A 20,221-nucleotide genomic window follows, 5' to 3' on the forward strand; every position below is an offset into this window, starting at 1 on the left:
CACCTACGAGGGAGCAGCTATAAACAAACTGTAAGATTTAATGCCCAACAATCCGCTGTAGTAATTAGGCCAATTAACAAAAAATAATTAGAAATGTAAAGAGCACAATATATATGCAAAACACTCATCGAGATGGGATGGGTGAAGCCCTGCCAACCCCTTTCATGCGGTCTGGAGTATTTCAAAGCCACGTGGTAGGATAAAATAAACACCTAAAAAGCAATGAATTAATTAGTAAGCGCCTCATACATCAGCTACCCCTCCCAAAAGCTGAGAGCGGGGAGGGAACGGCTCCAAAAAGCACACTCCTCACCCCCAGCACATCACAGGGGCATCGCACCCACCTCACTGAGCACCGATGCTCCCATCATAACCACCACAGCCATACAGAGAGCAGAGCTCCCCCCGGGCCCCCCCAGCCCCTCGCCCACCCATACGCAGCCGCCACGGCTCAAGGGCACGCCGCATTCTACTATATTAGGAAGCGCCGGCTGGGAGCGTGGATTTGTTATGCCGGAATAATGGCCCACTGTCAAAATCCACCAAAGGTCTTTTCTCTCTCCATGAACCCCAGAGATAATGGTGTAAAACTTTTGTTCATAAATATTTATGCCAGGGAACTTGTTAAAAATTAACCGCCACCGTTAAAGGTTTTGTATCCTTTAGGATTCCCGGCATGCAGCGCAGCCGCATGCTTTATATTAAGCCTGGCATTTCTGCATTCCTTTCCTGCATGCTTTTGTCATTTGTCTAAAAATTAAAGGGGGGGGGGGGGGGGGAGCCACCCCACACACCACACACACACAAAGCCAGGATCTGTACCCATCATAATACAGCAGTTTTGAGGAAGACAAAGATGCCTGTGTTCAACATCCAAGATCTTTCTTTGGGCAGGGATATATATATATATATATATCTCACAGTAATGACTCCAGTGAGACGAGGGCTTAAGTTTTACTCAGCATAAAGGAATTAACTGGTGGCTAACGCGGCACACGCACCCTTCCCAGAGCCGCATAGAGGGACAGCCGTGGCAGCACCGCCGTAGCCCCCAGGAAGGCCGATCTCAGCCACCTCCCCCCCGGCTCGGAGATGCGTCCCAGAGACTTTCCGACCACAGAGCAGAGGAATTTCACGTCCGCGCAATTCTGGGTTTTTCACGGCTCTGAGTCACAGAGCGGAGCCGGCGCAAACATCTGATCCCTATTGCGGGCCGGCAAACCTCAGGTCGTGACGCCGCGCTCTCGGGGCCGTCCGTTCCGGGAGCGTCGGGGGGGACGGCAGCCGCAATGGAGCGCTGAGAGCACCGGGCCGCATTCCCAGGGCGTAATGGTTCCCACGTCCGCCGACAAGAGTCCCCGTCTCCATCCCAAACGCGCACACAGCCGCCAGGCGACCGCAGCTCCCGCACATCCCCTCCAGCCGCATCCCGGGCTGCGCGCAGGGACCTCCCCAGGAGGGGGGAGGGGGGAGGGAGAGACGGCCTCGCGGCCCCCCGCAGCCCCCACAGAAAACCCCCATAGACGCCCCACGAGGACGCGGCCACCCTGCCTGACCCCACCGCCCACCGGGGTCACGCACAGCGCCAGCACTCCCAGAAACGAGCACAAAAAAAATGCCGGTCGCAGCCAAAATAAAGACATTCCTTTGTGCCCCGGTTGGCGGCGACCTCCCCGGCGGTGCCATCCCAACCCGGGCAGCGCTCCGCCGTGACTCTGCCCATCCTCTGCCCGGATCCTTTTTTTCTGCCCTTGGCAATTGTTAAGTTCCCGGAGCAGCTCCTCTCCTTCTAAAGAAAATCCTTTTGTGTGTGTGTATGTGTGGTTTTTTTTTGCCGTATCCGAGCGTTCCAAGCAGCCTCGGCACAATTAATCATCTGAACGCAGCCCTTCGAAAATATTAATTCACCGAAAGAAAAAACACCGACCAACCAAAAAAAAAAAAACCAAAAAACCAAAATAAACCCAAGCGAAGGGTATAATTCTATCCTCGGAGAAAACCCTTTTGTGCTCCGTGAATTCTCCCCACGTCTCCTCCGAGGTGGAGCAGAATTCTTCCGCTGCTTTCTATTTTCGTGTCTCAACTGGAAAATGTTTTGATAAAGCTCTTTTGAACGTAAACTGCACCCAATGGGATTTTTTTTTACCCCCCCCCCCCCCCCCAAAAGGAAGAGAGGGGCTCTTCAAAGCAGCGCGGCCCCACCACGATCCCCAACCCCCCCCCCCCCCCCCCCCCCCTCCGCACCATCCGGGATGGATTTACATCCCGCATTTGCCAAACAAATCCCAGCGTCATGTCACCGGAATGGGAAGGCGCATCGCTAACAACCGGGAGCGGATTGTTTTGTGCCAAACGCCGCGTTTCGGTCCCCTTGGCGCAGGGACACGGCGGGGACGGCGACTGGAGGAAGGATGGGGGACAACGGAGCGGCACCCCCTCCGCAAGCGGACACAAAAGACACCTCCCCCAACCCCCCACCACTAAATACGAGGACGCGGAGCACAATGCCACCGTCCCCGCATCGCGTTCCCACCCCCGGGGCACCGCGCGTGGGGGGGAGGGGGGGACACGGGGTCGTGGGACACACGCGGGGGGTGGGGCAAAGCGCGTCGTTCCCCCACGGGGGAGCGGGGGGAGGACTTCCCCGTCCAACAACAAGCAGACAAAAGGCTGAGCCGCTCGCGGGGCGATGCGGGAGGAGGAGCGGGGGTTGAGGGGGGGGGGGGGGCACTCACCCACTTGCAGCACGTTGTCCACCGCGCCGCTCTCCAGCAGGCGGATGCCGCGGCGGAAGGGCAGCCCTTCGCCGTGAGGGGCGGAGGGGGCGGCCGGGGCGCCGGACGGGGGCGGCGGGGGCCCGGCGGCGGGGCTCTCCTCTCCGGCCGTAGCGCCCGCAGCGGGGGCGGCGGTGCCCGCGGGTCCCCCCCCGGTGACGGCCGCGCCGGAGCCGGAGGCGGCGGAGGGAGAGGCGGTGCCGGCGGCGGCGCGGCCGGGCTGGAAGCTGGAGTACATGCAGATCTGGCGCTCGCTGCGGGGGAAGCTCCAATACACGATGCGGCGTTGGACGGGCTCCGGGATGCGCTGGAAGCGGCCCTCCACCCTCTCGAAGGCCCAGCTCCCCGCCACCCGCTTGGCCGCCGCGTCCAGCAGCGACTCCGGCTGCAGCAGGCTGCCCCCCGCCCCGCCGCCGCCCCCCGACGCCGCAGCCGCCGCCGCCCCCGACGCCGCCGCTCCCGCCGGCCCCGCCGCAGCCCCCGCCGCGGGGCAGCAGCCGGCCGACGCCGCCGGGGCTCCGCTGCCCCCCGCGCCCGGCCCCGCGCCGGCCCCCGCCGCTCCGGGCCGGGGGTGCGCGGCCCCGGTGCCCCCCGCCGGGCACGTCCGGGAGCACAGACGCTTGGGGCCCGGGGCGCCGGCGGGCAGCGGCGGGCGGAGCAGCTCCTCTCCCTCTCCTCCCTCCGCCATGGCTGCGACCGACTGAGCCGGGCGAGGGGAGGAGAGACGGGGAGGAGGCGAGGGGGAACCGGGGGTGGAGACTGGAGGGGGTGGTCCCGCCGGCCCCGAGCCGCCCTCCGACGGGGCGGGTCCCTCCGCAGCCCCCCGCAGCCCCGCCGGGCCCCACGCCGCCCGGGAAAGCGCCGCTGCCAGCGGCGGGGCGGACGCAGCGCCTTGCCCTTCCTGGGCGGCTGGGTCTGCTCGCGGGGCACATGCGCGGCCCGCACGCCCCTGCAGCATCTTTGCGTGTTGACGTTCACCGAGAGCGGCGCGGGTCGCTCCCGTGGCCGGTGGGACATCATCCCTTGAATCCCCCCGAAATATTCTCCCCATACATCTTTTGTCCCGTCACGTTCCAAGCGACAGCCCCTTCGGGAACAGTGCATCTCGGAAACGTCCGTTTCGTCCCTCTGTCATTCTTCGGAGTCCAAGATCCTCTTCCCAGGGCTGGGAAAGAGGGAGCCAGCTCCCGGCAGGGACTGCAGCAGCGCCCACGGCTCCATTTCAGAGAAGGAGCCGCACCGCGACCGACGGAGGTCAGGAGGAGGTGTTCCCTGAAGGCTGAGGCTTGCAGGGACGGGGCTGCGGGCACAGCCCGAGCTGTCCTCACCCACCTTATCCCAGGTTAAGAGGGTTCCTGACCAAGTGCTGTCTTTCCCTGTGTCTTTCCCCTCACTATGGGAAAAACGCACATAGGCTCCTATGCCTCCCTGACGCTGCTTTCACAGCTGGGAGTGCAGGGTCGGTTACCTGGGATATTTGTCCCTCATCGTCCCTCTGGATCTGATGTCCAGGGAGGAGCAGAGACCTTCCTTTACAAAATAATTAGCTTTGTAAGCAAGGGGAGCGATGCCTTGCGGTGGTTGTTTGTGGGGCTGAGCCCTATTTCTTGGCTCCCTGTTGCCTGGTGAGGCCTCCAGCAAAGTGTCAGGTGGAGCTGGAACCTTTTGCCATCAAACTGTTGGAATCCCACGTGGATTCTCTGCTGACTCATTAGCGCTGAGTTATTGCTGCGCTGCCCTTCCAGCAGGACTCCAACACAGTCAGCTTTCACCATCCAGCTGTTTCATTAAACCTCCTGGCACCCACAACCTCGGGGACCTCCTTCAGAAGTGACTGCAGCTGCCCGTGCACTCTGAACAAGAAATGCTGGCACAGAAGGGCCCCTTTCCTCTGCCCGCAGGTGTGCTGAGGTCCCAGGCCAGGTGTGGGCTGGTGGCTCTCACACCACCTGTGCTCAGAAACGCGCCCTGCATGGCTCTGCACCTGTCCCAACTCCTGGTGCAGCATCACCCTGAGACGAGCCCAAACCCACCCCTTGGGGACATCACCACCCCAGCTCCCAGCCCACGGGGACACGCGTGGCCGCCCTGCCCTGTGCAGCCCACAGAAGCAATGGAGGCCCGTCTGGGTTGGACTCGGGGGGCAGCAATGCAGCCGCCTGCACTTATTTTGCCTAACAACAGTGATCTCTCTGTGTATTTTCATTCTGTTTTCCTCGGCTCAGCTGCCTCCTCAATGAAATGTTTCCAAAGCAGCCTGGCTTGGCGGCACGCCAGCCCCCCGGCTGCCAGATGAATGGGCGGAGGAGGAGGGACCCATTCCTCTTCTTGACACAGCATCGCTGCACAAGAGGCCTCTGTTGACATTAGGACTGGCTGTTCCCACTCTTCCTGAGAGGATCTGCCTGGATCAGCACACAGGGCCAAGGCGGTGCTTTGACCTGGTGACCAGCCGTGGACAGCAGGGTACCACGCTGCGTCCTCCTCTGGGTGTGCTGGCACAGCCATGGACAACAGGGCACTGCAGCATCCTCCTGCAGGATGTCACCAATATAAAGAGCCCGTTGAACCCCTCCGAAATGCTCTGTCCCCAGCCCAAAGCTCGGCAGGAGGAGAGCTGTACTGCTGCCTGGGATGTCTGCTGTGGAGAGAAGGCTCTGCCTGGCTCTAGTGGAAAAGAGGCCGAGCGGCATCGATAAGATGAATTGGTTGTCTCAGCAGCACCAGCAAAATGAGCGAGAGAAGCGGAGCCCGTGAGGCTCGACCTGCTTTGTTTCAATTACAGCAGCTGCCAGAAGAAGAAAATAACCTTGATACTGATGGCGGAGCAGCAGAGGTGCCCTTGTGGGTGCTGGGAGCACGTAGAGGAGGAAGGGTGAGGAGGAGGAGGAGGGGGAGGAAGAGAGAGATGGAATCAGGGAGCAAGGTCCTGCAGGACCTCACACACCTGATCCAACTCACCCCCATGGGGAGCAACTTCTGACCCCCACGTGGAGCCACGTAAGTGGAAAAGCCATCCCCTCGCTCCCTCTCAGGCAGAGGAAGGGGAGGGAGGAGGGGGGTGCTGGGCAGAGCTGCGCAGGATGGGATGGGCTGGGGCAGGCGGGGGGCAAGGTGCAAGGCTAGGGGAATGCAAATCTCCACTGGACGCTGCTTTATGGGGCCCATGTAGAACCCAAAGCACCTTCCTACGTCCCAAATCAGGTGCTGTACTAAGGGACACGGTTTGGTGTGGAAATTCTGGTGGTGGGTGGGCAGGCAGACTGGATCGCCCTGGAGGTCTTTTCCAGCATTGCTGATTCTCTGATTGTGGCTCTGGTAGGGAAGAGCAGCCCCAGAGACCTCCACCCTCTTGGAGAAAGGTCACCCCAAAGGCCAGGCCAGGTAGGGTTCACTTCACAGAGGCTTTATTCATCGTCTGGATGTCCGCTTCACCCCACGACCCCCACCCACGTCCTCCTCCCCGGGCTGCGGGCTTTGGAGGCAGCCCCCGTTTTCTGAGAGGGGACACGGCCACCATCTTGCGGCCACCCACCACCACTGCACATCCCCGTGCACAGGGTGGGAAGGTCGGGACGCAGGGAGCGGCGACCCCCGTCAGCATTCCCATCCTCCGGGCTCACTCTGGAGCTCCGGATGCGCCCACGGGTCCCAGTTCTGCTCCTTCCATCCCTGCCCCGCTGCTCCGTGCGGTGTCAGCCTGCGGTGACCGGGGAGGTCCCGCTTTGCACCGTGGGCATCATTGAGCACAGAGAGGCAGCAGCAGAGGAAGAAGGGGCAGAACTGAGTCTTAAGGCCAAAAGGGCAGCACCTTTGGGTGCCGGAGGGGGGATTTTCATCACTGGGCACTGGGTGGAAGCGTGACCCATGTGGAGGGGGCTGTAAACCAACGCTGAACAAAGAAGGTCTTCCGATGCCTCTGGGAAGTGAGCCAGCGTGGTGTGCACGCTATGGGTTCTGCCCAGATTGGGGATCACGTCCCTCTGGCGTCTGCCCCTTGGGATGGAGTTGGCTGTGGGCTCCATGGTGGTGGTGAGCGTGGGCAGCTCTGTGGTCCCCGCTGGGCTGTGGGGTGGTCCCGCTGCCAGCTGCACGGTGGTGGGGATGGAGATGGTTGGGTTGGTGGTGGATGGGGGTCTCAGACTCCTTCTCCTCCTGTCTGGGAAGCGGGGTCAGGGTTGCAGGGACCTCCGTGGTACTGTTGGCCTAGGGAGAACAAGACAGGGGCTGGTGTGTTATGGCTATCCACCAGCACCCTCGGCAGAGATGTCAGGGTCCCAGCACAAAGCAGGTGATGCAGAGCCCAACCCACAGCCCCTGCAGCCCCGTACCTCCTGTGTGCTGTTGGGGTAGAGGGAGCAATTCCCACAGAAGTCCTTGCGGTGGGTGAAGCGGATGGCGGACTCAACGTAGGGCAGGTGCAGGAAGCTGTAGGGCAGCTGGATGTGGAAGGCCAGGCGGCCACAGCTAGGAGGGCAGAGCGAGGATGGGCTGTAGGGGCTGACCAGGTGCTTCAACCCCAGCAGCGAGCGCAGCCCCACGTCACCCTCCCAGCAGAGAGCCCTCCCAATGCCATGTCACCGTCCCAGTGAGGAGCACTCCCAGCATCCACCCCAGAGACAAGAGCTCACCGGTCATAGACGAGGAAGTCATCTTTGTCACCCCCCAGCAGCTGCCACACATCAGGCTCGTGTGGCTGCTGCTGGAGGACGGGGACGCCCGGTGGGGCATGGCGCTGCAGCTCCCCAAACATGGCGCGGGACAGCGGGGCCTGCTCGTTGATGATCATATAGCGGACATCGCTCACACCCTGCTGCCCCAGCCGCTCCCGCAGGGCCCCGAGGCTGTGGGGAAGGGCGCACTGAGAGTGGCTGCCATGCTGTGGCCCAAGATGGCGGCAGAGCGGCGGGGGGCAGGACTCACCTGCGGGCCTGCAGCAGGCAGAAGTGTCAGCTGGCCTTCAGCAGGGCCACCACCGTCACCTGCCCCACTGCGCCCTCCATGGGGCTGGAGCCATTGATCTGCCACGCTGGGGCTTCGCGGCACAGCCGGCTGCCGTTGGTGGCCCCCTCAGAGGCCATGGCCAGCCCCAGGCAGGAGGCCAGCACCAGCAGCAGCGGCCCCATCCCGGCACTGGGGGTGAGCTGTGGGGGATGGAAGTCAGTGCCCCCACGCCCTGCCTCCCCCAGCGACACACACTGCGTTGCTGATGCCAAAACCCAAGAACGGGGTTGGTTTGGGGAGCCCTGTCACTGTGGCCTCAGGGGCGGGGAAGGTTTAACCTTGAGGCCACCTTGAAGGTCCTCCTGTCCTACCGAGAGTTTTGGGGTGCACAGACCCTTAGCACCGATACCCCCGAGTTCCACCCAGCACCCCATCCATCCCACCGCCCCACAGCCCTTCCCACCTCACGGAGTGCCCCCTCCCTGCATGCTCGATGGGCAGCGGGGACACAGGGCAGGGAACAACCCATCAGGGAGCAGGGGGCTGCCAGGAGGGATGACCCCAAACCAACCCTCTCCCCATGAGAAAGAGCCCTCAGTACCGCGCTCCTCGCTGCTGTCCTCTGGCCGCACCTCGCTCCACTCCGGGCAGTGCCCAGCTGGCCCCTGCCTCCCTTTTATCTGCTGACCACTCTCTCCGCCCAGGAGGAGGAGGAGAAGCGCTCCCCGTTCACCACCGCCCGCCTGGGGACAGCAACAAGGCCGCCTCTGTCCCCATTGAGGCCCTGAGCTGTGCTGGGACAAAGCGGCGCCTGGTGCTCAGGGAAGAGCTGGGCACGCAGCCCTACGGCCACGTCACACCGGGCCGGGGTGGGTGGCAGTACCAAGGGCACGGCTCTTCCATCTGGGACCACAGCATCCCCCATATCCATGCCCTGCATCCTGGGGTGCCACCCTGCCATGCAGCGACACGTTTTTGCACCCAGGGCGGCCCCGTCCTCCTGCCCAGCCCCGCACCGGTGGGCTGCGATGGCCTAAAGAGCTGGGGGACCTCCCCCCCCCCAAAAGAAAAAACCCTACGTTGGCCCCACACGGACATCTCCGCAAATATTTGAGCAGTTTATCGCCTCGGGGATCTGTACAAAAACATGATAAGCCGGGGAAGGGCAGCAGCCATAAACAGAGAGAGGACAGCAGTGTGGGAACGGGACATCGAGAACCGGGCCGGAACGGGGCCCCAAACAAGGACGGGGGCAACGAGCTGCCGCGGCACCGCGGTGCCGGGAGGAGGTACGGCCGAGCGCTCCCACCCGCTCCGCACCGCCCCCAGCGCTGTCCGGGGCGGGCCCGGCCCGGCGTGCCCTGCGCTCGGCGTGCCCGGAGCCCGGTGAGCCGGCGTGCGGGGAGAGGCGGTGGGAGCGGGGCGGGGGGATCAGCCCGGGGCCGGGGGCTGCCGTGCCCGTAGCGCTTCGTGGCCTCCACCACGCGTGGCTTTAGGGCGAGGTCACCACGGCTCCGTGCCGCTGCGGGAGCCTCGGCATGGGGTACCGCGGTGCACCGCTGGCGGGCGCCGGGGCAGCGTGGGAGCCTTTCGGACGCGGAGCCAGCCCGTGCTCCCCGATCTGACCATTGCGTACCGGATTGCCCCCAGCCCAAACGCCCGTCCCTGCTGCAAACATCACCTCGAGGGACACACAAGAGTGAGGGGTTGTGTTATGGGGCCGGGGAGCAACGTTGAGCCCCGAAGGGTCATGGGAATGGCAGTGACCTTGGGCAGCCCCTCGCAGTAGGAAAGCGTCTCAGAAACACCGATTTAAAACACACGCCTTTATTTGTGCGCACACTCTGGGCTCCGCGCAGGATGGGGACACAGCTCCTGCCCGCAGGCACCGAGCTTCCCTTGAACTCACTGTCTCCCCTACAGGATGCCAGGCCATGGCCGCCTCGCTGAGCCGCCCGTGCTTCCTGTCCCTCCACGTGCCCTACGGGCAGGGCTGCGCACAGGACCTGGCCGCCGCTTTCCGCTTCCAGCCCGTGGCCGTGCGGGAAACGCCGCGTGTGAGGCAGCTGGCGCTGCGCCGGGGCGCTGCCGTCTTCCTCCTCAACCAGCGCCTGGCGCCGGCCGGCATCTCCAGCCACGATTTCCTCTACGACGTGGACCCCCGTCCCACGCGGGGCACGGCCTCCAACGTCTGCCTGGAGGTGGATGACGTGCCGGGGCTGTGCGCGCAGCTGCAGAGCCGGGGCTGCACCCTGCCCGTGCCCCCCATTGAGGTGAGAGACGAGCTCGGCTCCGTCACCTACGGCGTGGTGAGCTCCGCGGTGGGCAACGTCAGCCACACGCTGCTGGACCGCTCCCGCTATCGGGGCCCCTTCCTGCCCGGCTTCCAGCCTATACAGGCGGCACCCCCGGGGGACGGCGTGGAGATCTCCCACTTTGACCACATCACCTACGTGTGCCCGCGGGGCGGCACGCAGGCGGCTCTGGAGTGGTACCAGCGCTGCTTCGGCTTTCGGCACTTCTCGCTGAGCCCACGGCAGCAGCCGGCGCAGGGCTTTGTGCTGGGCGGGCACGGGGCTGGCATGCTGCTCCGAGCCCTGCAGAGCAGCCGGGGCTGTGGCTGCAAGCTCGTCCTTGCCGAGTCGCTTTCTGAATCCGTCCCCAACCAAGTGGACACCTTCCTGGAGCAGCACGGCGGGGCGGGCATCCAGCACGTGGGTCTGCGCACGCCTGACATCGTGTCAGCCACCAGAGCCCTGAGGAGGGCGGGCGTGCGGTTCTTCACCCCCCCTGCTGCATATTACAGTCAGGGGGGCAAGGAGGAGGAGGTGCGGGGTGCCGGGCAGGATCCCTGCACGCTGGCAGAGCTGGGCATCCTGCTGGACACCGCCGTGCACGGGGACAGCGGGCAGCCGGGCACTGATGCTGGTGTAAGCCCTGTGCAGAGTTACTTGATGCAGATCTTCACCCTTCCCCTCTTCTCCGAGGAGACTTTCTTCCTGGAGCTCATAGAGCGACGCGGAGCTCCTGGTTTTGGAGAAGGCAACATACGGGCGCTGTGGAAAGCTGTGCAGATCTATATGGACCGGAGGCAATAGAGACCGGCAGCGTCCTTTCTCTCAGTGCCAGCCCTGGGGCAATGCATCACAGAAATACTATCAGATGGCCGTGGCGCAGCCCTGAGCTCAACCCAATAGGCACTCGACCCAAACACACTCCAGTGCTGCAGCACAGTGCTCACAGATAAGTCCTGGGGGCTCTCAGCAGCCCCCCAGCATGGAGAGGCTTTTCTCCCCCTTAGCCAGATGGGAAGGACCTTCTGCCTTGATTTCACCTGAAGCTAATGAAAGTTGTGCTTGCAGCTTATGACTGAGGACACTGCTGGCACTGCCACAGCCCCACTGTGGGGCACAAGGAGGGCACTACAGCTGCTCACCAGCAGCCATTACCCAAGGCACCACAAGGCAAGTGACTGCCTCTATGTCATCTAAATTAAAGAATTAACCTGAAATAACTGCTGTGGGATCTTTTTTTCCTCCTCCTGCTTAAGATTTGCCGGGGTGAGGACAAAAGGACCCTTTCTACTGCCCAGGGTGGGTCATCCCTTAGGCTGGGGCCACCTACCCTTCAGAGCAGCCCAGGGCCACAGGGCAGCCCAGACAGCAGGGCTGGTGCTGTGACCACTGTGCTGCTTTCCCAGCCCAGGCACAAGCATCCTGCTGGCCACCTTCGTGTTCAACCACTGGCAGCCCCAGCTTAGTGCTGTGCTGCAACAGAGGCAGAAAGTCACTTCAAGAAAAAAGATGATGATAATAAAATAAAAGAAATAAAAGAGACCCCGAGGAGATTTATTAAAAAACCTATGGCTCGCATTCAGCTAAAAGAAACATAAAAAGGGCTATGGGAATATGGACGTCAGGGTACAACAGCACCACAGTCACTGGCTGCTGGCTGATGCTCAGGCATATGTGAATGATGGGAACGTGGCCACATCCTTCTTGCTGCCGGAGACACCCCTTGGCCAGGCCGAATCACCCCATGCCCAGGGCAGGGGAATGAGCCCAGTTCTGGGTCACATCCAGCACCGCACCAACCCCTTGTACAGCATGTGTCCACAGGTGCACTGGGGAAGGCGTGCTGACGGCTGTGGGGCTGGAATGGGGCTGGAAGAAAGCACAGTGATGCTATAGGGCCACGGAGGGACCTGCAGCTGCCCTACGCAGGACTCACCACAGCACAGGACCTGCTGGTGTCAGCTGCCAAACATTCCATCATGGAGGGGTCTGTGGCTGGAGGAAGGCGCGCAGGGAGAGCTGCATCCCTGTGGGGCTGCTGCCCGCTGCCCCCAGCTTTGACTCCCGCTTCCGCTTGGAGCCCTGCAGGAGAGATGCAGGAGCTGAGCCAAGCCCCAAGGTGCACAGGGACACCTCCTCTGGGGCACCAGTGGGGGGTCCTAAAATTGGGGGAACGATGGACAGAGCTGGCCAGGCACATCTCCCTGCTCCAGACTGGGGAGCTCCCAGTGCAGCCCCAAGTCGTGGGGGACTCCAGCACAGCACAGGACAGCTCTGCGCACACTGCTGTGCTGCCCACCTTGGCACGGCCGCTCTGCACCCCACGCTGAGTCTCCCACGCCTTCAGCACCTAAAGGAAGCATGAGAGTGCCCAGAAATGGATAGCACTCTTGTCCCCAAGCTGGGATCGGCCCACAGCAGCTGGGGGGATGCCAGGCACACTCCCAGCACCTCATGGAGAGAAGGGAACATCCCAGTTCCACCCGGGTACCTTCTTCATGGCGGTGGACACAGCTGAGGCACGGAACTCCTCCTCTGTCACCCAGCGGGATGGGGATGAGGCAGCATCCAGGGCTACATCCCCATCCAGGCACAGTGAATAGACCACATACGTCTGGTGAATGTGAGAGAAGATGTGGACAACCTGCGAGGACATGAGAATACAGTGAGATTGTCAGCCTGCAGGCAGGGCTTGAGAAGGGTGACATCAGGGAATGGGGACCCTCCCTCTGTGTTGCGTCCCCCATGGTGCGCAGTGCTTGGCTACACACTCACCTCCCCGATGAAGCACAAGCTCTGTGTCTGCACAGGCTGCTTTGTCCATGCCCGCAGGTGGTCAGCCAGGAGTTCCTTCTGCTGCTCCTCCTTCAGGCCCGGAGCCAGTGGGAGGCTGGGGAACTCCCAGAGCCCAGCCAGGAGCCCTGTGAGAGGGCAAAGCAGGGGTGTGAGCTGGGGATGCTGAGCCCCATCACAACCCAGCAGGCTCCTTTCTGCACTCCTGGAGCAAGTGCCATCCCACTACCCCATCTCAGTACCCTTTGGTGCCTGTGCCCTGCTCCCTCCTGGCCCTGTACCTGAGCTGGGTCTCTGCACGATGAGGTACTCAGGGGCCCCAAGGCGGCCCCTCCGCTCCAGCACACACGTGGCTGTCCGCTCTGCCCGTGGCTGCTTCTTTGCTGCTTTGCGGGGGAAGTTGGTGACCCCCAGGCTGCTGTCCCACGGCTCGGCAGTGGGGAGGCACAAGGGACAGCCCCCAGTCCCTGCAAACACCAATGCAATGGTCACGGCAGGGCCCAGATGCAAAGCTGCCACAGGGACCAACCCAGGTGCTCACCACAGTCCTCAACATCAGGCACCAGGTTGGTCTTTCCAAACAGCTTCTCAGAGGCAGAGACCAGCTCCTTCTCCACCTGTGTGGGGCAACAGCATGTCCAACCCCATCTCCACATGCAGTGACCCCCAGGGCTGGCACCAGGTAAGAATGCAGGACTCATTACTCAGCCAAGTCTTGCTTGATGCTTCAGAGGAGGCTTGAGGAACTTTCTATCACCCCTACAGGGACAGCGAGAGGCCTCTGCCACCCTCAGACTGGCAAGGGATGGGTCTGGGGGCCATTCTTACCCTGTGCCAGGCATGGCAGTGCTCCTTCACTGGGCACTCCCTACACAGCGGGGATTTGGGCGTGCATACAGTTGCCCCCAACTCCATCAGAGCTTGGTTGAAGTCCCCCGGGCGGCTCCTATCCACCAGAGCGTTGGCCATGTCCCTGGGAGAGATGGCTGTGAGTGACATGAAGCTCCACATGCAGAGACACTATGACCTCCACTTGCCTCCTAAGCCTGTGACCCCCGTGAGCCTCTAACGCTCCTGCTCCTCCAGCCTTCCCCCTTCAGCTCAGCTCCCCATGGCTTCTAAACGATCCTGCCCTCGGCTACCAACACACAACCACAGCTGCCACCAGCACAGCTCCCCTCACCAGAGGCAGTCGATGACAGCCAGGCTGCTGCTGTCAGCACCGATGCACCGCAGGCGGCACAGCACACGGATCACATTCCCATCCACGACACCAGTAGCCTGAAGTGAGAGCAGGGATCAGCAAACTGGGAGGTGCTGGCAAGGGGCAGGAAGGTGGCAGTGACAGGAGTCACCTTCCCTCCAGACAGCTCTCACCTGCCCAAATGAGATGGAAGCAATGGCTCCTGCTGTGTATCGACCCACCCCTGGCAGCAGCCTCTGCAGGTCCTCAGCTGTCCTGGGCATGTGGCCGGCCAGCTCCGACACCACCTGCAGACAGGGCAGCCAACGTCAGCTGAGCAGACGCAGCCTGTACATGTGATAAGGAGGTTGCCCAGCCTCCATGGCCCCCCGTGGCTCAGCTCCAGTGAGGCAGAGCAAGTGTGAACCAGCAGCCATCCATGAGGCACAGAGAGCTTAGGAAATGCCTCCAGCACCTTCCTTGCTGCCTCCTGCAGGCGCTTTCCTCGTGAGTAGTAGCCGAGTCCTGCCCACAGCTCATTCACCTCCTGCCCCACGAGACACAGCATTAGGGAGACACAGGGAGAGCAGTGAGGGCTGCACTCGTCACCACGCTGCTCACCTCCAGCGATGCTGCTGCCAGCGCCTGCAGTGTTGGCCACTTCTACAAGAGGGAGGCGACAAGTTCAGGGTGAGGACGGCCAAGCGCTGCAGGTGGGAGTCTGCCACGGGCAGAGAGTAAAGCCTCCAAAGCAGGAGGTTTGGGGGCACTGCGTGAGGAACAGTCACCTGCATCCAGCGGTTGTAGTAGTCGATCACTGTGGCCACTTGTGTCTGCTGAAGCATGACCTCAGACACCCACACTGCCGGGAGCACAGAGGGATCGATGCAGAGGTGCCAATGCCACTTCCCACAGCGTGCACCCCAGTCACCATGGTGCTCATTCCAAGAACTGCGGCAGCACCCAGCCCAGCAGGCCCCCTCCCCATCCACATCCCCACAGGATCCCCCTCAGGCCCAAAGTTGATTCTCAGATGCCACCAGGGGTTCAAGCAGCTGTTTACAGGAGCAGCACTGAAGCCGCAGCCTTCACAAGGCCATGTTGCATCCCGTGTCAGGCAGCAATACGCCGCATACAGCCACCCCCGTTCCTCACCTGCATACGCCCGCTTGTCAGCATCCTGTTCAGCTGCAGCCTGGAAGGGAATGGAGTACGAGAGACAAGGGAACACGGCATTCAGTGCAAGGAGACCCTCATACAACACAGCATTAGTCAAGCTGTGGTACTCCCGCCTGAGTTACCAGCGTCCTCCAGGGAAGGTCCCGCCGGCTTTTGTCATACCAAGCGAGCAGGCGGCCGCGCAGCGCATCGATCTCAACAGGGTCACCGAAGAGATGCAGCGCGTGTGGTCGAGTGGGAGCCCCTGCTGGGAGAAGGGCACGGCGGTCGGGGCGGAGCAGGGGCTGCGGATGGGGAGCGCGCTCGCAGGGTTACCGAGGCCCGGTCCTACACGCTCCCCGCCCACACGCACCTTCCCGGAGCGACGCGCCCTTCCTGCCGCCCTCCCCAGTCGGAGCCGCGCTGCCGCTTCCCCGCCGCTGCCGCCGCAGTCCCCGGGCGGCCGCCGCCCGCAGGCGGCTCATGGCTGGGAGCCGCGGGACACACGTGCGCTTTTCCCGGGAAAATGTTTCCCCTCCGGCGCCGCGCCGCGCCCCGCCCCTTCGCGGGGACAAATCAGAGCGGGCGGCGCGGATCCGCCTTCCAGGCCCGAGCCAATCACAACGCGGCGCGAGGGGAGCGGGTTCGCCCCTCCGTTCAGGATGCCGAGGAGGGGGCGGGTCCTGGCCGCGCAAAGAAGCCAATCAGGTTTCCCCGCCTCTTTTCCCGCCGGTCACAGCGGCAGCCCTGAAGGACCCCGCGGGGCCGCCCCGATAACCGCCCGTCTGGTTCAAATCGGAGCCTTCGTCAGAAATCGGGCTTCGAACGGCGAGAGCAGAACGGGCGGAGCTGGTGGAGCCCGAGGCGGCCCCCGCGGGCCGGCAGTGCGGAGCTCGGGGCCGAGCGGGGTGAGCGGTGGAAGCGGGCAGGTGCGGGGCAGCCCGGGCGAGGAAGGCGGCGGGGCGGCGCGCGGGGGATGCTCGGGGATGGCGCGGGGCCGCGTGCCGGTGGTGGACGTGCAGAGCGACAACTTCGCCGAGCTGTGGCCGTCCATGGTGCTGGCGCTGCGCACCGCCACCTTCATCGCCGTGGACACGGTGAGGCGGGGCCGGCGGGGGGGGCGCGGTAAGCGGTAAGTCAAGCGGCCGGGCCGTGCCGCTGAGCGCCGTTTTCCCGCAGGAGCTGAGCGGGCTGGGGACCAGGAAGGCGCTGCTGAGCCCGTGAGTGCCGCGGGGTCGGGGTGCGGGGCGGGCTGCGGGTCCCGCCCTCCGGCTGGCGCTGCGGGGAGCGCGGCGGGGCCGTTCCGCGGAGTCGGGCCGCCTCAGCGGCTGTGTGTCCGGTAGGTGCATCGACGAGCGGTACAAAGCCGTCTGCGGCGCCGCCCGGACGCGCTCGGTCCTGTCTCTCGGCATCGCTTGCTTCAAACAGCTCCCGGAGAAGGTAACGGCAGCGCCGCGGGTGCAAGGCGGGGCTCGGCCCGGTCCCCGTCAGCCCCGGCTCTGAGGGTCCGGTTCTGGTCTCGTCCCGCAGTCCGAGAACACGTTCCTCTGCCAGATCTACAACCTGACGCTGCTCTGCACGGAGGATTACGTCGTGGAGCCGCAGTCGGTGCAGTTCCTGGTGCAGCACGGCTTTGACTTCAATAAGCAGTACTCCCAGGGGATCCCCTACCACAAGGGCAACGATAAGGTACAGAATCACAGCCTCGTCCATGCTCATGGGCTGATGCCCTCACTCATCACTTGTTGACTAATCCTTCTTCTTTTAGGGCAATGAGAGCCAGATCCAGAGCGTTCGGACTTTTTTCCTGGAACTCATACGAGCAAAGAAACCTCTCGTCCTCCATAACGGCCTGATTGATCTGGTCTTCTTGTACCAGTGCTTCTATGCTCACCTCCCAGACAGCCTTGGCACCTTCACCTCTGATCTCTCAGAAATGTTCCCAGCAGGAATATACGACACTAAATATGCTGCAGAGTTTGAGACCCGCTTTGTCGCATCCTACTTGGAATACGCTTACAAGAAGTGGTGAGTGGCACGCTGCTATTTAAAGCTCTGGGACAAACAGACATGGGATTCCGTTTGGTTTCTTTGTCCAGACACACGCTGTAGGTCTCTGTATTATCCCAGTGGCTAAAGGTGCTCTGTAGAGTTTCCCGTTTCTAGGCTGGGTGCTGGGTAGGTGAGGGTGCATCTTGTAGTTTGCTCTGCACAGAGGGCAGAAGCAGAAAGATTTCAGTCTTCTGCTGGCAGTAGTTTAACCTCATTTAACTGAGAACTGATTCACTGCATGGCTATGGTCCAGCACTGCACAGGGATATAAGCAGGAATACGTGCTGAACATAAAAGAAGAAACCAACATTTAAATCAGCATAGAAACAACTACTTATTAAAGTTCTATTCCCTGGACTGTCTTTGCAGCAGGCTGTTAAACTGAAGCTGGATCTCGAGGGCAAGAAATGAGAGAAGCTGCGAGTTGGCTCAAAGCAGCATGTTTGTACCAGCATGTTTGTACCAGCTCCGTGCTGGGTGCTTTAGGCAAATTAACCACAGTAACTGCGTCCTCTTGTGTGTTCCAGCAAGAGAGAGAACAGCAAGCTGAAGGACGCCAGCAGCCAGCACATCTCTGTGGAGTTCTGCAACTACTCTGCCAACATGTCACGCTACATCGACTATCGCCACTGCTCTCTGGAAGAAGCAAACCACAGTGAGGGGGAGGCAAATAGGGTGCCTGTATGTGAGAAGTTCTCGGTAAGTAACATGAATCCCTGCTTCCTACCTGGCCCTGTGCAGAAAGCCAGTATTGTTTGCTTCACAATACAGGGAACTCTCAAACTTCAGATGATTTTGAAAGTGAAAAGGCAACAACACGCTCTGTGCTGAGGTAGCATGTTTCACAGTTTACATTTGAGGCCAGCGTTCAAAGAAGAGATAATACAGCCCTGAATAGAGAACTAGGATATATTACAGCACTCATTGCTGTCTTGGAAGGGCTTTAAGTTCTAAATATGCTTGATTTGCCTTCCAAGTGAGAAGTGCTTCCTCTTCCCCTCCCCCCGTAGCTCAGTTAGATATAGAAGATATTACCTGTCTGCAGCTTCTGGAACTGCAGCGTGCTCTGATCCACAGGATCTCAAGTTCTGGCAGTGCTACAGAGCTTAGGGAGCCCACCTGATCCCAGCTGGTTTCACATGCTTCAGGGGAGAAAGGAGTTCTTCTAGATGATGCCACACATTATATTGTCACAGGAATTTTGTCATCAAACCACCAACTCACGGTTACTCAGAGCCTTGGTTGGTGACTTTTGGGTATGGCTGGGAAGCTCGTACCAACGGCTGACCACTCATTGTGAGAAGTACCTTCTTGGATGTCTAGTCAGGATTTCCCATTAACATTTCACCTGTGCTCTCCTCAAAAGAGTTTAGCTCCATTTTTTCCATCACTTCTGCTTTATGCAGCTGAAGCCCAGCAATTAGCTCCATCCCGTGCCTTTAGGCTCGTCTTTTCCAGGTGGAAACAAACCCAAGGACTTCCTTAGCCTTGCATTGTGTGCACTATTTGTTGTCAGCTCCCTTCTACACTCAGTGCAGTTCATCAATGCCTTTTCCTGGTGCCATAACTGGACACAGTGCTCCAGCTACAGCCTCACAAGTCCTCAGTTAAGGGGAATAATTAACTCTGCTCCAAGCTGCAGTGATAGGCTACTCTAACTGGGAGGCTCGTGGTTACAGACTTCTCTTTTTCTCCCTAGGCCTATGGCTGGTGTCCAAATGGAGTGAAGTGTCCACAGTCTCATAACATTGACCTCATAATCGATGAGGATGATAAGCTTTGTGAGAAGGCGAAGAAACGGAAACACAGGCGGAAGCGTCGGAAAAATGCAGAAGAACCTGAAAAGGCATTTGAACAGGGAAGCTCAGGGAAAGAAATGGAACTGATTCACAATGGGGAGGAGGAACCACCACGAAAACAGAGCTGCTATGAACCTGCCAACACTGATGGCAGGCCACTGGAGGAGGAAAACTCTGCTGTGGAACCAGAGGGCAGCTCAGACATCAGCACACGTGGTGAAAGGCAGGAAGAAGATCTGAGGAGCACTGAAGAAACTGCTGCTCTGAGCCCTTCTGCCAAGGGAAATGACAGTGACCAAGTGGAAGGGAAGTCAGAAGTCCTTGCTGGAACGGTCTCAACCAATCACCCAGACATCCCTGAGACTGAAGCAGCATGTGCTTCAGCAAAGCAAAATGCATCCCAGGGCCCATCTTCACAAGTGGGAACCCACCGAGCTGGCTTTGATGCCTTCATGACTGGCTATATTATGGCTTATGTCTGGATGCTTAAGAAACGAAGAAGCACGCAGACTGATGCAGAGCCGTGGTGTCCGGACTGTCATAATAAGCTGTACCTCAGTGGGAAATCAGTGCCACTTCAGATAGTGAAAAGCTCATTTTCCAAGTCTTCCGCAGCTCACAACCAGAAGATGAAGTTGGTCTGGGCCACTGGATAGAGCTGGGAGATTCCTCACTGGTCTGGGTGTTTTTCCACACAGTTGTTGAACGGCAGCAAGTTTCTTGTCCTTCGTTTTAACCTTTGACCAATTAAATTGCTCTCAATTGGAGTTCCTTCTGGTGTTCCTTCGCTGGACTGTGAAAGCATAGTAGGGTTGGAGGGAGGAAAAATGCGCTTCTCCAACTGTGCACAGGGCAGCAATTTCAGTTCAGTGCTCTAAACTCAAAAGTGTTTAGAAATAAAAAACAGAAAACAGACCAGGTTTGTATGTCTAGAAAGACCACATAATAGCTGCTTTAGCAGGGGTGTCACTTGAAAACAATGAATGACTTAATTCTATGATTAACCCTAAGAATAGATTGAGGCCACATCCTCTTCCCAAATCTTGTCTTCATCCTTACCATACCTAGAGCTTACTACCCGCTGCCACTTCACCTGGTGGTTTAAGATGGGACAGACCTATTTCAAAACAAAAAAGGTCAAACCTGCCTTACAAAAACATGCCTGAAAGTTCCAGAAAATAGTGTCAGAAAATCCTATAAGCAGTCACTGCAGGTGGATGTGAT

General features: G+C 60.5%; 5 protein-coding genes across 7 annotated transcripts in view; 2 read left to right on the forward strand and 3 right to left on the reverse strand.

The window, feature by feature from the left end:
- Positions 1 to 3,732, reverse strand: part of ZSWIM5 (zinc finger SWIM-type containing 5) — an 80,916-nt gene extending 77,184 nt beyond the window's left edge. Inside the window, exon 1 of the mRNA XM_072343560.1 lies at positions 2,736 to 3,732. Coding sequence (XP_072199661.1) covers positions 2,736 to 3,732 — 997 coding nt within the window. The remainder of the gene's footprint in view (positions 1 to 2,735) is intronic.
- Positions 3,733 to 5,652: 1,920 nt separating this feature from the next.
- On the forward strand, positions 5,653 to 11,220 carry HPDL (4-hydroxyphenylpyruvate dioxygenase like). Of its 2 annotated transcripts, none has more exons than XM_072343242.1 (2): positions 5,653 to 5,774; positions 9,642 to 11,220. In XM_072343242.1, the coding sequence occupies exon 2, from the start codon at positions 9,653 to 9,655 to the stop codon at positions 10,814 to 10,816; it is 1,164 nt and encodes a 387-aa protein (XP_072199343.1). In that variant the 5' UTR covers positions 5,653 to 5,774; positions 9,642 to 9,652; the 3' UTR covers positions 10,817 to 11,220. The 2 variants fall into 2 exon arrangements, with proteins under 2 accessions (XP_072199343.1, XP_072199344.1); XM_072343243.1 differs by lacking the exon at positions 5,653 to 5,774 and adding an exon at positions 8,938 to 9,104.
- LOC140255538 (selenoprotein Pb-like) lies at positions 6,165 to 8,514 on the reverse strand. Its single transcript, XM_072343244.1, has 5 exons — positions 8,320 to 8,514; positions 7,698 to 7,918; positions 7,406 to 7,618; positions 7,106 to 7,241; positions 6,165 to 6,980 (listed from the first exon to the last, which is right to left on the reverse strand). The coding sequence occupies exons 2-5, from the start codon at positions 7,898 to 7,900 to the stop codon at positions 6,723 to 6,725; spliced, it is 810 nt and encodes a 269-aa protein (XP_072199345.1). The 5' UTR covers positions 7,901 to 7,918; positions 8,320 to 8,514; the 3' UTR covers positions 6,165 to 6,722.
- A 343-nt stretch (positions 11,221 to 11,563) lies between the features above and the next one.
- Positions 11,564 to 15,675, reverse strand: MUTYH (mutY DNA glycosylase). The gene is made up of 15 exons (XM_072343146.1): positions 15,520 to 15,675; positions 15,290 to 15,414; positions 15,144 to 15,183; positions 14,777 to 14,850; positions 14,610 to 14,651; positions 14,464 to 14,535; positions 14,183 to 14,296; positions 13,989 to 14,086; positions 13,634 to 13,778; positions 13,347 to 13,422; positions 13,087 to 13,272; positions 12,788 to 12,933; positions 12,504 to 12,656; positions 12,312 to 12,362; positions 11,564 to 12,094 (listed from the first exon to the last, which is right to left on the reverse strand). The coding sequence occupies exons 1-15, from the start codon at positions 15,629 to 15,631 to the stop codon at positions 11,990 to 11,992; spliced, it is 1,539 nt and encodes a 512-aa protein (XP_072199247.1). The 5' UTR covers positions 15,632 to 15,675; the 3' UTR covers positions 11,564 to 11,989.
- Positions 15,676 to 15,918: 243 nt separating this feature from the next.
- On the forward strand, positions 15,919 to 19,888 carry TOE1 (target of EGR1, exonuclease). Of its 2 annotated transcripts, XM_072343241.1 has the most exons (7): positions 15,919 to 16,243; positions 16,326 to 16,366; positions 16,490 to 16,586; positions 16,677 to 16,835; positions 16,915 to 17,174; positions 17,726 to 17,897; positions 18,898 to 19,888. In XM_072343241.1, the coding sequence occupies exons 1-7, from the start codon at positions 16,133 to 16,135 to the stop codon at positions 19,651 to 19,653; spliced, it is 1,596 nt and encodes a 531-aa protein (XP_072199342.1). In that variant the 5' UTR covers positions 15,919 to 16,132; the 3' UTR covers positions 19,654 to 19,888. The 2 variants fall into 2 exon arrangements, with proteins under 2 accessions (XP_072199342.1, XP_072199340.1); XM_072343239.1 differs by lacking the exons at positions 16,326 to 16,366; positions 16,490 to 16,586 and having other exon boundaries at positions 16,066 to 16,243; positions 18,898 to 19,781.
- The last annotated feature ends 333 nt before the right edge of the window (positions 19,889 to 20,221 follow it).

Source organism: Excalfactoria chinensis, chromosome 8, assembly GCF_039878825.1.
Source record: "Excalfactoria chinensis isolate bCotChi1 chromosome 8, bCotChi1.hap2, whole genome shotgun sequence".
Lineage (NCBI taxonomy): Eukaryota > Metazoa > Chordata > Aves > Galliformes > Phasianidae > Excalfactoria > Excalfactoria chinensis.

What these genes read in the sequence shown, in the direction of transcription:
- HPDL (XM_072343242.1), top strand. Translation starts at nt 9,653, where the DNA reads ATGGCCGCCTCGCTGAGCCGCCCGTGCTTCCTGTCCCTCCACGTGCCC.
- MUTYH (XM_072343146.1), bottom strand. Translation starts at nt 15,631, where the DNA reads ATGAGCCGCCTGCGGGCGGCGGCCGCCCGGGGACTGCGGCGGCAGCGG. An exon ending in TGCAGGAGGCAGCAAGGAAG is followed by an intron (nt 14,297 to 14,463) that starts GTGCTGGAGGCA and finishes CCCTGTCTGCAG; the next exon opens with GTGGTGTCGGAGCTGGCCGG. An exon ending in TGCAGAGCGGCCGTGCCAAG is followed by an intron (nt 12,095 to 12,311) that starts GTGGGCAGCACA and finishes TCTCTCCTGCAG; the next exon opens with GGCTCCAAGCGGAAGCGGGA.
- TOE1 (XM_072343241.1), top strand. Translation starts at nt 16,133, where the DNA reads ATGGCGCGGGGCCGCGTGCCGGTGGTGGACGTGCAGAGCGACAACTTC. An exon ending in GAATACGCTTACAAGAAGTG is followed by an intron (nt 17,175 to 17,725) that starts GTGAGTGGCACG and finishes TGTGTGTTCCAG; the next exon opens with CAAGAGAGAGAACAGCAAGC. An exon ending in CTGTATGTGAGAAGTTCTCG is followed by an intron (nt 17,898 to 18,897) that starts GTAAGTAACATG and finishes TTTTCTCCCTAG; the next exon opens with GCCTATGGCTGGTGTCCAAA.